The sequence below is a fragment of the Colias eurytheme genome, chromosome 6 (assembly GCF_061535395.1).
Source record: "Colias eurytheme isolate Ceu_HAF_F1 chromosome 6, ilColEury1 Martin Lab GWU primary, whole genome shotgun sequence".
NCBI classification, from domain to species: domain Eukaryota; kingdom Metazoa; phylum Arthropoda; class Insecta; order Lepidoptera; family Pieridae; genus Colias; species Colias eurytheme.
In genome coordinates this window covers 9,714,715-9,731,537 of record NC_142985.1, presented here as the reverse complement: position 1 = coordinate 9,731,537, position 16,823 = coordinate 9,714,715, and the positions used below count along the sequence as shown (strand labels likewise).

General features: G+C 31.9%; 3 protein-coding genes across 3 annotated transcripts; 1 reads left to right on the top strand and 2 right to left on the bottom strand.

The window, feature by feature from the left end:
- Window positions 1-106: 106 nt before the first annotated feature.
- Window positions 107-3,760, bottom strand: LOC149907936 (proteasomal ATPase-associated factor 1-like). Its single transcript, XM_090103055.1, has 6 exons — window positions 3,517-3,760; window positions 2,379-2,695; window positions 1,943-2,159; window positions 1,612-1,744; window positions 720-884; window positions 107-588 (listed from the first exon to the last, which is right to left on the bottom strand). Exons 1-6 carry the CDS (start codon window positions 3,567-3,569, stop codon window positions 292-294), a joined length of 1,182 nt encoding a protein of 393 aa, XP_089959181.1. The 5' UTR covers window positions 3,570-3,760; the 3' UTR covers window positions 107-291.
- Window positions 3,761-4,440: 680 nt separating this feature from the next.
- On the top strand, window positions 4,441-11,344 carry Snx17 (sorting nexin 17). Its single transcript, XM_090103048.1, has 8 exons — window positions 4,441-4,655; window positions 4,787-4,976; window positions 5,063-5,417; window positions 5,555-5,717; window positions 6,470-6,691; window positions 8,672-8,821; window positions 9,165-9,311; window positions 10,610-11,344. Exons 1-8 carry the CDS (start codon window positions 4,596-4,598, stop codon window positions 10,754-10,756), a joined length of 1,434 nt encoding a protein of 477 aa, XP_089959174.1. The 5' UTR covers window positions 4,441-4,595; the 3' UTR covers window positions 10,757-11,344.
- A 3,998-nt stretch (window positions 11,345-15,342) lies between these two features.
- Window positions 15,343-16,054, bottom strand: LOC149907934 (cytochrome b-c1 complex subunit 7-like). Its single transcript, XM_090103047.1, has 3 exons — window positions 15,892-16,054; window positions 15,763-15,810; window positions 15,343-15,680 (listed from the first exon to the last, which is right to left on the bottom strand). The coding sequence occupies exons 1-3, from the start codon at window positions 15,923-15,925 to the stop codon at window positions 15,433-15,435; spliced, it is 330 nt and encodes a 109-aa protein (XP_089959173.1). The 5' UTR covers window positions 15,926-16,054; the 3' UTR covers window positions 15,343-15,432.
- Window positions 16,055-16,823: the final 769 nt, after the last annotated feature.

Sequence of the window (16,823 nt, the reverse complement as noted above, 5' to 3'; positions counted from 1 at the left end):
TGTAATATTTATAAAGCCTGTACTACAACTACTATAAACAAAAGATATAGTTCCTATAACTTTAAGACCATTAGAATAAGGATTCAAATAAAAATCTTCTGCCATACTTACTTTATACTGTATTTCAGATAAAGGCTCCATATCCTCAACAAGGATTATGTCTATGTTATAAAGCATTTTAGTTTCTGCTATCTGATATCACATACATTGACATAGAAAGATACATCAAGATATGAAAATGCAATATAAATATTAGCACAAAATATGTGTTTCACTTATTTACACCTAGAGTCACTTAAAGTGTACACTTAGTTGATTATAATCGTATTTCCTCACGTTGGTGTCACGGCAGCCGACGAAGATCCATTTCCCATTGAATGATACATCTCTAATGCCATCACAATCAGATCCTGTTAACTGAACCCTTATGGTTTCATGGCCTTCGTTTAAAGACAATACAGTGCAGTTTCCGTCCTGACGCCCGACAACGTATAAGTTGTTTGTTAGGGTTGCGAGGCATAAAATAGGGCTGGCTGATTCGTGTATTTCTTTGATTATTTCACCGTTTTCCAATTTCATGTGTATGATCTGAAATGGGAACATAAATTTTTATTTAAAAGTTATGTAATTATATGATGTACATATACTATGCTTAAAAAAATTGTGATAAATTTTCAAGCATACATAAACAGTTATAAACGTGATTTTTCTTTAATTACCTTTCCATCAGCACATCCAATAATGATTGTTTGATCGACCACAATACAGGCATTGCAGGCGGATTCTAATTTTTTCCTATAAATCTGCTCCCTTTTTGCAACATGTGCAGCTGTTACCGTGCCACTCTCACAACCTATTACAAGTATCTTATTCCCTGTTCCAATCTAAAGAGAACAAATTTAAAAAAAAAATATTGATCTCTGTAAATAGACTAAATGATGAAGTTCAGCATAATCTTATTTAGTTAACAAAATAGTTCAATTTCAAATTAGGATTATACTATTATTTGATTACATTATGTACTTTTTATTGGAACCATTTTTCAATCCTTTGTTAAAAATTATTCATCGAATAGTGTATAAAACTACTATTCTAATTGCCCGTATTTGACAGTTTACGTAACATTTTAATATTATCGTGTAAGGGCCGGCGCCCACTGCCGGCACGGCACGGCATGGCACGGCAGAGCATCCCGCGGCGTGCAATGGCATCCCGCGGCATGCCGTGGCATCCTGCTAAAAGCCCCACTAATGCTGCATAAGTTTCAACCTTATTTCAACTAGCTAGCAATCATAATTCCTCGACCCCAAAGCAAGACACGTCATGCCGCCGCATCCTGCGGCGTGCCGCGTCATGCTGCAGCATCCTGCGATACGTCGCGGCATCGTGGCATCGAAATAAAGTAACTTGAATTCTAAACTGATTGAAATAAGATTCAAAATAACTTCATTAGTAATAAAATCCTCTGCCCTGCCATGCCACGCCGTGCCGGCAGTGGGCGCCGGCCCTAATACTTTATTGGACGGATAAGTTTTAACCAAGCATTGAAAAACCGGCCCTTAAAGAAACATTTTAATATTACTCTTAAAATAACTCCGAAAACATAATTACCTCTCTATCATTCTCAACTGCCACTTCTTCTTGTGCGATACCAAGAGCACAGCAATTGATGGGGCCCTGGTCTTTAATCACATCATCCAAACATTTTGATTCACCAACATCCCACAATTTTGCAGTACCATCCCTATAAACAAAACATTATTAATATTTATATGGTTTTATATTTATATCTAGCTTCAAGAGCTTTATGCAGACAAAATATTGAATACTTTTTTAATATCTAATACATACTTACTTGAAATTGCAAAGCAACAATGTGCCACTGAGATAATTTCGAAGCATAGTTACTAAAGATGAGAATCTTAAATTAAAAAAAACTTACTTGCTAACAGTTATAACATTTCTTCCCTTTTCAATAATGCAGACATCCATAACAGCCATAATGTGGCCTTTTAGAGTCACTGGGTTGATTCCAGATTGTGCTGACCAAATTTTGGACGAACCATCCGCCCCAGCAGAGATCACAACTATACCAGATGGAAAGAATCTACATTTATATATTGGTCCTCCATGACCCTTCAAATCAAGTATTTGATCACCTGAAAATTTTGACGAAATTAATAAAATAGATGTGTTTATGTTTATTTAATGGGACATCAGAGAGAATATTAGTGAAAACAAAAACAAAAAATTAAATCACCAAAAAAGGGAAAAATCAAACAACGTAAAAATTCTGAATGAATTTTCATTAATCAAGTATAATATCCAAGGCCTGTAAGTGCAGTGCCATACTAAAGAAGCTACCTGTTGCTACATACCTGATCTATTATCCCAAACTAAAAGCTTGTCCTCTTCACATGATGATACAGTTAAGAAGTTATCTGCTGCACATAGTGAGATAATTGCTTTCTTGTGAATATTATGTACTTTTGTTGGAGCCACAAAAGCTACCTTTAAGCCAGATTCAAAATGTCTTAAAGCAAGACTTAGGTTTGAATATGAAATTAATTGGAAAGTATCTGGAACATGTAGCTTAACTTTTACTTCAGATTTGTCAAGGGATGCTGATATCTTATCATGTATACTATTCACATTCAAATATTTTGAGGATATCCAGGCTTTACCATGCGGCAATCTGCAAAATAAATATGAATATATATTTTTAAATTCAGATTTGATTCTTCGAAAAAGATTAGGAGTATGGTAAAATTGTATGGGCTCTACAAAGTTTAAGAGTTAATTTTTTGTAATGCCAGTCGTTTGTAAGCACAATATAAGTTGCGTATATAGGAGTTATTATAGTCCTTTCCACCTAAGATGATTTCTGTGACACATCGACTATTGACACGTGTAGAGATGTCGGTTACTGAAATCGTATCAATTGTTTCCGATAATCGATAATACTCTATATGGAAATGAAATCGATTTGAATAAAGTACCAAAATTAGTTTTTTCGGCATTTCGCCAACAATTAACTAAGGAAACTTAGCAAACAACAGCAACAAAAAGTCAACAATAACAATTAGTAAAAATAACAGAATACCACGTAAAGTATCAATATAAAAATGCAACTTGTTTACAAGGCTGACGTACTCGTACAGACGATTGACTCGATTGACAAACGATCACAAGAAGGGCGCCGATTATATGATTTTCCAACTCTATGATTTTTCAACGATCCATTTCATGTACACGAATTGCGTAGGTATTATATTTTTGTGTTATTTTATTTTATTTTTCATTATGTTAAACTAAACAATACTGTTTTTGATTTATAAGCTTAAGATGTTTCATTTTTATATTTTTGGTAATAATGCCGCCATAAAATAAAAATATTATGCACTAAAATTATTTTGACTTTTTAAACATAAAATACGTAATTCGGAACACGATGAAGTGTCACAGGAATCATCCTAAATGAAAAGGACTATAGTTAAAAATAGAGATGGAAGTCACCTTAGAACGTCATTCCAATCACATTGGATATTAACAACCGGCAAATTAGACATATTTATTTATTATCACTTTTTCACTAACACAAGTAGCAGTTTAGTGTTTTCATAATATATTGGCAAGATATCGTTTATTTTCACTGATCACATTAAATTTAATAATTATAACTTATGTTTATCATAAAAGAATAAATAAACAAATACCAAGTACCAGTCAGCAGTCTATAAATTCTACAAGTGATTGGTGAACTGTCACTTACTCACTTGTCTGATGAATGCTGAATGATTTTCCGAATTTGCAATTTTTTTGACAGTTTACAGATAGACAGATAGAAAATATGCCTGGAAGAGATCACTCTTTAGTGATAAGGCCACCCTCTGTGCTAGTTTAGCTATAAGTTTTACTTTTTAAGTAATTTGTATAACTAGCATAGTAAAGTGTTATAAATAAATAAATAAAATACCTACTTCTATAATTTTCTTCAAACCCGATTAATAAGGCAAAAATATTTCTAAATTTTAAAATGTCCATATTATGGATAATATGTCGATCTATCAGCTATTTATCCATTGTTGAGATGTGGACTACAAACAGAAATGGACATTACGTACATTTTAATTCGCAGATACCTATCTAATATAAAATACATACAAAATTTTAAACAAATCCAGGTTGTAGGTACAATATGCTAAGTATATAAGTATTGATTATATATCAATACTTATATATATGCAGTTACCTACCAAATAATATACATATTATACAGAATGTATTACTATTAATATTATTGCTGTTGGCTGTTGCTGTTGCCCAGAACTTTTAATGTTCTGTGACGTAGTGATTATATCCTCTTTGGTTCTGTGCCCAGAACTCCGAGGCCCAGAACCAGAAGTCAGAAGTTCAGAACTGGCAAATGGCAATACAGAATAAAGAATTGTCAAATGACATTAGTGGAAGTGGGCGAGTTTTTGTCATCGTTTTTGTTTTGCTATACGTTTTTTATCATTTGTAAATTCAGTACCTATATAATTACTAGTTTTTACATCAATTTTAAGTTATGAAATTTGATAACACCTTGAACAATGCATTTTTCTATTCCTGATTTGCAACAATTCCGAGACGACAACGGAGTTACTTATACGGTAAGGTTTCTTCATTTATTATTATGTTATCATTGCATTGTTATTGTAATTCAATGCTCATATCGTTCAATTTAATCATGAAGTATTTTAAGGAAAATGTCTTTCTATAGCTAGTTTTAATTCTTTTATAGGGCTATAATATTCACATTGATGGATTTTTCCATTGTACGGCGCGTTTTAAACAATTACTAAGTCTTCATGAACAGCTACAAGCACAATATCCATACTTTAAATTGCCACAGTTTCCACCGAAAAAGCTTTTTCTAACCAGTTCACAGTTAGAAGAAAGAAGAATACTCTTAGAAAAATATGTCCAACTTGGTATGTGTATTATATTTTACAAAGTCAGTCTTATATCATTTTTCCTATTGCAATAAAATTCATTTAATTTCCTTCTTACTTTACAGTTGGTCAGAATCCTATTTTGGCAAATTCTGGAATTTTGATGACATTTCTTTTATCAGCTCAACAAGAAACTCACAATGTCAAAGTTCATGTGGTCGATATAGAAATATCTTTAATGAATGGCTACAGAATACCATTGTCAGTATCATCAACAGATACATCAAGTACTGTTTTAGATATAGCATGTAATTATGTCAATTTGCATAAGGATTTGACAAAATATTTTTCCTTATACCTATTCAACTGGAGTTGTGCAAAGGATGGACAGCCAAGTTTGAAAAAACTTGAAGATTTTGAATCTCCATATATATCTCAAAAGTATGTAAGGCCTGAGGATAAAATTGTTTTAAGGAAAAGGTATGTGTTTCCTGGACTGCTTAAATGTTATAAATATCTAAATTATATTCAAACCAAAAACCTTAATAAAAACAATAGATTCAATTTTTGTTAAATTTATGTTTGCATAATAAAATTATATAATTTTCTAATTTTAGTTACTGGGATCCATGCTATGATTTGGATCTTATGCAAGACAGGGTTTCAATAGACTTACTATACCTTCAAATAATAGAAGATATTGACTTGGGGTGGATAACTGCTGACTGTGACACCAGAGACATACTATCATCTCATGAAGCTAAAAAACAGAAGAGAGAGGTAATATTTGTACTTAAATTTATCTTAAATGTGTTTTAAAGATAACTTTGAGTACCCAAATATGATATACTAGCTGTGCTCCGCGGTTTCACCCGCATTGCTCCACTCCTGTTGGTCTTAGCGTGATGATATAATAGAGCCTATAGCCTTCCTCGATAAATGGGCTATCTAACACCGAAATATTTTTTTTAATCGGACCAGTAGTTCCTGAGATTAGCGCGTTCAAACAAACAAACTCTTCAGCTTTATAATATTAGTATAGATAACTTGATAATTGGAATATAAATGCTCTAAAGTTTAATAAATACAATTTATCTTTATCAATATGTGTTCTGTTTTAATAACGTATTCAGTTGGATGCATGATGTCATCTAACTAATAAAACAGATGACCAATACTTATCCTGTATTGAGAGTTATACATAGTTATTATCATGTTAGTGTAATTTTAGGTGATATATCACTGTAGTATGTAATCTATAAAGAAATAATCTTAAAATGTATGAAAAAGTTTGATAACAAAAAAATAATTAAAATATTATAAATTTATAATAATTTTTAAGAACCATTTCTATAAGCCTGCTTATTTTATGAATGCGAAAGTTTATATATTGGTTTGTTTGTTACTCCTTCTCGGAAAAACTGCTGAACCGATTTTCATGAAATTTGGCAAAAAAAAGTTAGAAAAAAGTTAGTGTAGCAGAGGAGAATATGCCACAATATATTATATTAATTACTATAATAAAATTTCAGTACATAGAATTAGCGAGGAGTTTGAGGCATTATGGCCGAATACCTGCAGGAGAAGCGTCCACCGAAGCCGTAAATATTGGGGAAATGGGAGGGGCAATAATCAGAGTGAGAGTGTCGTTAGCTGCAAAAGAATTGACTCTCACTAGTGTGACGCATCCTAATCATGAACAGAGGTATAAAGTTACTAGAATGAGGTGTTGGAGGATCACTACATTGCATGCTGTGAGTAATATTTTAAAGTTGATAACAGATTTTATTGTTTTTTAATGATCATACTTTATTCTCAATTTACTTTTATAGTAGGTAAGTAAGTAGGTAGGCTAGTCAATGATAGTCAGATGAATTATGTTTTAATTTTTGATGAGAATAATTATTATCAAAATGTATAATATTATAAATAACTAGCGACCCGCCCCGGCTTCGCACGGGTGCAATGCTGATATCTACTAAATACATTACAGAAAAACTGTGAACGTTTTATATAAAAATTAAAAACATAGCGGCCCGCTCCGACTTCGCACGGGTATAAAATAGATAGCCGGGCGGCCAGCCGGTACCGCCGCAAACGCAACGTCCCGCAATTTTTAAATCTGTAATATCTTCGAATATATTCACTTAAATCATACGGTGTAAAGGGCCATATAGATCTATATTAAATGAACAATGTATTCGAGGTATTTAATTGTTTAAGGATTAATGTTGTAATGGTTATAATCGCATCGAAAATTATCCATTATTTGTCGTAAAAACTAAATGACAAAAAAAAGTTATTGTGGGTTATCCATAAGAGATAGACATATACCATCGCGGACTTTTCTGTAGACCTTTTCAATGTGTATAATACTTAATACATTATTTTGATAAAACTCGTATGGTTCAGCCTGCGTTTGCAATGTAAGCGGAAAAAATGTTATTATTTACGACATCACATTAGAAACCTCAAAAATAACAGTACTTCTCCACTATTTAACCCATTGACCACCGTAAGGCCCGATCGGGGCGCGACACAATAGATTTTCTATTGTGTCTGTGATTCCGAGGACTGATGGATTAATGGATGCTATTATACATATAAACCTTCCTCTTGAATCACTCTATCCATTAAAGAAAACCGCATCAAAATCCGTTGCGTAGTTTCAAAGATTTAAGCGTACAAAGGGACATAGGGACATAGGGACAGGGAAAGCGACTTTGTTTTATACTATGTAGTGATTATAACATCGCTTAAACTAGAAATAATTTAAGTATAATATTATACATATACTAGCTGTGCCTCGCGGTTTCACCCGCGTGGCTCCGCTCCTGTTGGTCTTATAGCGCGATGATAATATCATCGCGCTTTAGGCTATACAATATGTATATATAGCCTACTGCCTATAGCCTATAGCAGCCTCGATAAATGGGCTATTTTTTTCAAATCGGACCAGTAGTTCAAACACACTCTTCAGCTTTATAATATTATTAACTAGCGACCCGCCCCGGCTTCGCACGGGTGCAATGCTGATACTAAATACACTACAGAAAAACTGTGAACGTTGTATATAAAAACATAGCGTCCCGCTCCGGCTTCGCACGGGTATAAAATAGATAGCCGGGCGGCCGGCCTGTAGCGCTGCAAACGCTACGTCCCGCAATTTTTAAATCTGTAATATCTTCGAAAATATTCACTTAAATCATACGGTGTAAAGGGCCATATAGATCTATATTAAATGAACAATGTATTCAAGGTATTTAATTGGTTAAGGATTAATGCTGTATTGGTTAAAATCGCATCGAAAATTAGCCATTATTTGTCGTAAAAAGTAAATGACAAAAAAAAGTTATTGTGGGTTATCCATAAGAGATAGACACATACCATCGCGGACTTTTCTGTAGACCTTTTCAATGTGTATAATACTTAGTACATTATTTTGAAAAAACTCGTAGGGTTCAGCCTGCGTTTGCTATTTAAGCGAAAAAATGTAATTTTTTACGACATCACATTAGAAACCTCAAAAATAACAGTACTTTTCCACTATTTAATGGATGTTATTATACATATAAACCTTCCTCTTGAATCACTCTATCTATTAAAAAAAACTGCATCAAAATCCGTTGCGTAGTTTCAAAGATTTAAGCGTACAAAGGGACATAGGGACAGGGAAAGCGACTTTGTTTTATACTATGTAGTGATTGTGAGATTTTAAGTTTATTTTTTTTTAGATGGACGGACAATTAAATGGTCATGGCTCATTATTGGAAGAACCTGCAAAAAATTTCGAACTTTCGTTTGAATATCTCCTTAGCAAAGACAACCTTGTTTGGGTGACATTGAAAACTGAAAATGCAATATTTATCAGTGTTTGTTTGCAGGTAAGCTAAAGTTTGATAAAATAAATTTATAATATTATAAATTTATAATATTACTAATATTATAAATGCCAAAGTAACTCTGTCTGTCTGTCTGTTACTCAATCACGCCTAAACTATTGAACCAATTTTCATGAAATTTGGTATTGAGATATTTTGATGCTCGAGAAAGGACATAGGCTACTTTTAATCCCGGGAAAATGACAGAATCCCGGAAATCCCACGGGAACGGGAACTATGCGGGTTTTTCTTTGAATGCGTGGGCGAAGCCGCGAGCGGAACCCTAGTTGTTAATATAAATTTTTGATTTCAGTAAATGTTCATTTCTTATTTTGTTTTCAAACAGTCTATAGTGGATGAACTAATGCGGCAAAAAAGTGGTTCCGGGCCCACATCTCCTCGCTGCAAACGCGCAAGCCTCACGTACATGCGACGAGACGGTTCCAGCCAACTCATCACACCATCTTCATCTAGCGACACACTCAGTTCTGTTGTAAGTGATCATGTTTTTTTTTTTTTTTAATTTATTATCAGAAACAAAAAAGGTTTACAGAATGTACATTCAATACTTAATTGAGAAAGAGTTACCATTTTTTATGTTAAGAACGCAATGAAATGTATACCTATATTAATTTAAAAAAAAGACGGGTTGCACTCCGGGAGTGCCAGCAGAAATGAAAACTTGATTATTAACGTTGTGCATGTTTGATATTTTGGAATGGTATCCGTCTTACGCTTTTTCGATCAGGTCACGTGTCCTGACGCGAGTTTAATATTTTATACCCATTACAGAAAGAGTGCTCAACGCCGCTAAAGAAGTTTTCACTTCAAAAAATATAGTGGCAACGGGACAAATTTTGAACCTCTATATACAATCTAACTAGGTATGCCGCGTGGTTTCACTCGCATTACTCCGCTCCTGTTGGTCTTAGCATGATGATATATAGCCTATATTACTCATGGATAAAGTAGCTTTCGAATGGTGAAAGAATTTTTAAAATCGGTCCAGTAGTTTATGAGCCTATTTATTACAATCAAACAAACAAACAAAGTTTTCCTCTTTATAATATTAGTGTAGATGTGCTGAAAAAATTAAACACAAGGTTGTATTTAATTAATTTGCATTATGTATTTATATAGTAATTACATATTGCGAAATTAAGTTGACCTTTACTTTTAATGAGAAAAATTATTGGATCATATTGATTGTTTAGGTGCTCATTATTAGATTTTAGACAGTTACATTTTTAATTATGAATGATGCATTCTGAATAAAACAGACAATTAACATAAATAAACAATAAACATACATAGCAACATTTTGAATGAGCGATTATCAATAATTCTTCGTGAATTATGCATATCTGAATATTAATATTATTTTTAAAGTGAAACTTTTATTACATCGGCTCAAACTTTTTGGTCTGTGTAGCGTATGTCGCGTGTATCGCGGCTGCCGAGTAACTTTCATGGGAACAGTCTGTGAAATTATATTAATATGTTCATAATACCGACACGCGACATGCGCTACACAAAGCAGTGTTCGGAACCGTTCGAACAGTTTCACTTTTACCGTGGTTTCATAAAACCACACAACATTTTTTTTTATTTCTCTTCATGTTATTATTATATAACAATAAGAGTTAAGTACATACTTGTCTCTAAAATCTTTCGAAAATTGGAACAAAAACTTATATTATTTTCAAGAAATGTGGTAGATAGATAGAATTGTAGTAGTTTTATAAACTGTTTTGTATAAAACTACTATTAATACATTTTTTTTTGTTGCAGAATGGAGACTCTTGCACATCAGGAAGCTCCAGGGAAATATTCTCCGTTCAAAAATTAACAGAAAAGTTTGCATCAGTTGCATTCAAAACAGGTAGAGACTGCGTTGAGAACAATGCTTTTGAAGCAATTGGTGATGAAGAACTTTAAAGTTTGTAAGCAGATCATCCAAAGACTATAATTTTTATATATCTTGGCAATGTATAAATAATGTAATGTATCTCAAATAAACATAGTTCCAAAATTTTTAAATTTGTACAGATAGTATTTTATAAGATTTAGTTAGACGGAATTTGTATTGAAAAATGGCTATGTATTAATTATTATTTCTTTGTCACGTTTCATCCGGCCATTTACTTGCCATATTAAAATACTTTATCACGAATTTATTGTTATACGGTTTATAAATTTAGATATATGTAATATGTCTATGAAATTTTTTAAACATATATTATGTTTTCTGTGTATATTATTGAGATTAAAATGACCATTCTTATAAAATAATTTAGTATGTTCAATTCATTCATTCATCATAGATAGAAATTACACATTTAAAGTTTAATATAGAAATATAAATTATGTTAGAAAATAGAATCATAGATCAAACCAAGATTAGAACTCATTGTGTCATAGTAATACAGCGAAATTTTTTAACTAGTCAGTCTCTCTTATTAGCCTTATTTTATTCTGAAGCTCATTTTTTTACTTTCCACTTTTGTTACAGCACATTTTAATAGTTTAAGTGGGTCGATCAACTTTTAATGGTCCGACGGTACACGCATCATGTCCCTGAACGATAATTAATAAACATGAAATCATAAAGAGTTAAATTGGTTTTAATTATATTCTTTTTAATATTTTCTAACATTATTGTAAACAAAATTTTAATTGTTTTATTAATTTGTGCGTAGTTTCATGGTTGTCCAGAGACTAAATGCAATTTTCCAGTACTATCACATTTGTCCCCAAGCTACAATGCATTAACAAACTTCGCATCACGAACACATACTATCACGACCATAAATACCAAATACACTTCTTGTTTCAGTTAATGATTATTGACATAAAAACATACAAATATTTTTTTTTTTATTGGATATAATACGATTTTCAGGCATTTTACTTTTGTCCCCATAAATCATCTACATGGCACAGGTCTCACAGACAACCGTAATTTAGTTATGAAAACAAAACACAGATGGCGCGGTAGATTCCTAAACAACAAGCTAAACACAATAATTAACTGTCGGGCTCAAACGCCATTTTGATTTGTATAAAATCACGGCAACAGTCGTCCGAGCAACGTTGGTGAGTGTGGGGTGGCTTTATTGTCAGTCCGTCAGACAACTGTGATTAAAACATAAGTACTTGATGCATTGTTATCAATTATACTACACGAGATGCGCTTTCGTCTATAATTTAGTGTGAGCTGAGATTAATATATAAAATAACAATAGTATTTGCTTGGCGGGTCAAAATTTTAAAAATGTCCCGCAGACAACCAGTCACTTGGCCAACCAAAGTGGTTGTACCATGGACAATTTGGTTGTCCCTAGGACAATAATTATATAAAACTTATACTTTAACAGTTAAATAGTTCATGTTTTGTTTATTACTCGGCTGTTTCGGGGACACATTTTTATTACGCAATTTTATGTCTAGTTTAATTGTAATTTTAACATTTCAAAAATCAAGACGACTAAGATGTCCCCATATGAAAATCACATTATACTTCATTCATTCAGTTATATCGAGAATCAGTTCATTTTAATTAAGTAAAATCAATAATACGATACGTAACAAGCTCGCCTTAATAGTTTTTTTGTGAAAAATATCACTATTTCCGCTTTACTGAAACTTTTTTACATATGAAACATTGTTTGGTTGTTCAAAAGACATCATTCGTTTCAATTTTAATAAAAATATTTCGTATTTTGGGTGTAAATAGAACAAATATCAAAATATTATTTATTATTTAATATTAGAAGAATTTATTTTAATTCTGAAGGGAATTTAACATTTAAAAAAGTACTATTGTGTAAGTTGTCCAAAGGACATTATTTCCCGTGAATAGATCGGTTTGTGAAGTTAAATCCACAAATGTATGTAATCAACATCACTGCTGCCTATATAATCTTAATCTACGAAGAATTATCTTCTAAATGAAATAGTAAAATGCTGAAAATTAAGTTAAAAAAAAAATACGAGAAAATTATGATTGGGACCTTTAAAAATTGATTGACCCAAGTATGGACAGTGTGAATAATTTTACAGGTAAATAATTCCCAAAATTCAGGCTCAATGTTACAAAATGGCTTTTGGTTTCTTGTTTGATAAATCTTATCTTAATCTTAATCTTATATATAAAATTCTCGTGTCACAATGTTAGTCTGCATACTCCTCCGAAACGGGTGGACCGATTCTCATGAAATTTTCTGTGCATATCGGTAAGTCTGAGAATCGGCCAACATCTATTTTTCATATGTACCACGGGCGAAGCCGGGGCGGACCGCTAGTATACATATATAAATCTCGTGTCACAATGTTTGTTCTCAATGGACTCCTAACCACTTAACCGATTATAATACAATTCGCACACCATGTGCAGTTCGATCCAACTTGAGAGATAGGATAGTTTAAACATGTAGGTACCACGGGCGACGCCGGGGCGGACCGCTTGTATTGCTATAAGTTTGTGCAAGTTTATTAAAAATATTTATATATACATAGGGTTGATGTACCAATAGTTGACCATTTAAGCGGTTTTATCTTTAGCTACATATAAAAAACGGGTTATTTGTTTTACGTTCAATGTTATTTTTGGGACACAGATAAATGAATACTCACTGCAACTATTGTTCTTAATATCAATTTGATAACCTTTAAAGGTTTTATGAAAACTACTCTGAAAGTTACTTCTGCTAAAAACACCATTACTTGACCACTGATCACCAATATCTGACCATCATTGCTCTAAAAGTTGACCATTTTCAAAATGAACAAAATGTCCTTCTTCGAACATTAGTTTTGTTTAATAAATAAAAATAGGTTGATGAAATCAAACCACTTGGTCACGGAAATCAAGTGGACAACTCAAGGTTAATAATATTCTCGGCCCCGAAACCTGACCAACTAAGTTCGGTATAAAAATCTTACGGTGGTCAGCTTTTGGAAATATGTAACATAAAGCTATGACTTAACTACGGCTTATATGGTTTGTTAAATTAGGTAGGTATAAGCACAAAACAAAGCAAGTCTTTCTTAGCAAAATATAAAGAACCAAGAGCTGACCATACTGGTCAACAATAGGCGAAAAATTGTTTTTGTTGCTCCAAAAGATAACCAGGCCGCTAAAAATCATGAAAAACTGTTCATGCCAAAAATGAAGCCGAAAGTCTATAACAGAATGGTTCAACATTATGCCTATAACAAGACATATAAAGAGTAATCGATTGCATTCAAGATAAATTAAGATTTCCCAATCAACTCCCGATAAAAAACTCTTAGTAAAAAATGTGATTACTTACGGGGCACCTACTTAATGACATCTTCGTGTTGAAAAAATGTCAATATTTCTGACCATTGGCAGCAAGGTTTGTTTTTATTTTATAGATGATGTTGCTTTATAGAAAAAACAATAAACTATCATCTGGGGCTGCCGTATTTTCTTAATTGGCGCGTATATTTGAATTTTGGTCATGCATTGGCGCTTGGTCAGCTAGTGGTACATTGACCCTATATAAAAAGTCCCTTTTCGAGATTTTTAAGGGGTATGAAAATTCATAGTTCAATTTAATTTACCATTATGTTGAATGAAGTAAGCAAATGCCCATTCTTGTAACTTATTATAATTAAGTGAATATATTGTGATAAGACTGTGCTTTTCGTAAGAAACATTTACTCATTAACACTCTTTTAGAATTTTTATTTTATTTTTTAGAAGAAATATATTCATAAATCAAGTTTTCTTTACTTCTTTTAATGTTTATTTTTCATTATTCATATAACAATAAGTAATAATATTTGATCTAACTGGAATAGTTTTCTTTACTTATACAACAGTTTGTTGAATAATATATTACATATTATATTTGTTTTGAAATTATTGGTACTATGTTTTTAATAATTATTTATTTTAATAATCCTCTCTTCATCTCTTGTTTACTCAAAGAAATATTTGTCATTCGGTAATGGGATCACTTTACAATAATATTTCTATGGATATAAACAGGAAATTTGAAGGAAATGCACACAAATAAATTTGATTATTATTTCATTCATTTGTGTAGTTTACCATAGTTATATCACTGTACTCACTATAATATGTTGATTTTTACTTTGTAGTGAATCAATTTTGTCACTAATGTATCTGAATTATATGTATATTAATAATATCATAATTGCTGAAGTCTATTTCATAATATTTAAGACTTGAGAAACCTGTATAAAAACCTATACCTTCATTGTCCTAATTTAATAACATTCCAGTCTCTCTTAGCATATCCATAATATTTAAACTTTGTCATCCACTTTCATTATAATCTTTACTATGATGTAAGTGTAAATGTGACAGTTTATTTGAATTTTTATACTTTCCCATGTTATAAATATATAAATTTTGTTTAATATCTATCAATTTATGAAATAGAATTATAATAAAAACCATTTTTTGTATATGAAGGAATAAAACGAATGTTCAAATAAGCCAACATACTGAAATAAAATTATTTACTAAATAAACGAAAAATGTTTTATTGATTTAAATAAGTATCACTTAATTGTTACTACATGAATCAAAATAATGATTTAACACATTATTCTTAAAATTAATATTCCTTTTCCCACTTTTCACGCTCAAGCCTTTCTTTCTTCACTTGGTCAACGATAGGTGTCAGGTACAGTTTGTCCTCTTCGAATTTAGTCCACTCTTCTTTGGGTAAGATGGTTTTCTGGAGAGACAGTTGGATAGCTCTAACCATACGGAAGTTACGTTCATCAACTACATGTTCAGGTAGACGACGGAGAGCTTCCTGTACATCAGGATTTTCATATAGCAAATCGTCACGAAGTAAACCTGAAATGATATATAATGTAATTATTATTTTGGAAATTGTAAAGCTCTTATTTATAAAATAAAGTGAATTGAGTATATTTACCATATTTGTTAAATCCTGCGAGGTTGTAACACCATTTCCTCAGGCTATCTGGAAGATTTCAATCCAATTATATAATCTTACTTCAAAATTGACAAGGCAATCAAAATAATAGGGAAAAGATGTACATACTGTTGTAAAGAACTTTGGTTGTTCGGAGAGCCATGCTGATTGGGGTTTTTGTGGATTATCAGACAAAAACGACTCAAAAATACTGTAAATTTTGCGTCTCTCGACCCTCGACAAAAGTTCACGAAACTACCATGCCAAAAACTGAATGTGTCAGCTGTCAATACTCAATTGTCATTCGAGACAACTTCTCTATGAAAATACAGATGTTAAAAATATAATACATAGGATATTAATAATAAGAAAATACGAAAGCTGAAGAGTTTCCCCGTTTTCCAATTACAGCACTAGAGCGCATTATGCGGCATAATGCTTAACGTTGAATGTTCCAACTACAGCAACACTTCGCACAATCGAGCACTAGAAAAAGTAACGCGCGTGAATTGATGCGTGCAATCGATTTATCGTTAGTAAAATTATTAATTGTTGGAAAAAAATTTAAAGCTGTCGTTTCATTGTAGTTTTTTCGAAATAATCAAAGTTAATTCAAATTGTGTTAAAAAAATAAATATAAGTATGGATGAAGATACAAACATTGAAAAAAATGTTAATGAAATAATCAAAATCCAAATTACTTAAAATAACCGTAAATATTTTTCAACCAATTATTATACCACTTTATTTACACATTAATTAGATTATTGCTAATTCTATAAATATATTTTTTTCAACACTAAACTTAGCGCAACCTGCTGGTGCGTTTCACGTTCCAATTAAGCATCAGCATAATTCGGCATTGTGCGGCACTGAGTCGCATTATGCTCTGTAATTGGAAAACAGCCTTTGTTTGTTGGTGTAAACGCTTTCAAACAACTGCTGCACTGCTTCTGAGAATTCTTTCACCATATACACATAGTTGTTTTATATCATTTTATTTTCATACATAATAATATATATACCATCATATAGCATGGCGATCAAGAATCTTATTTAGG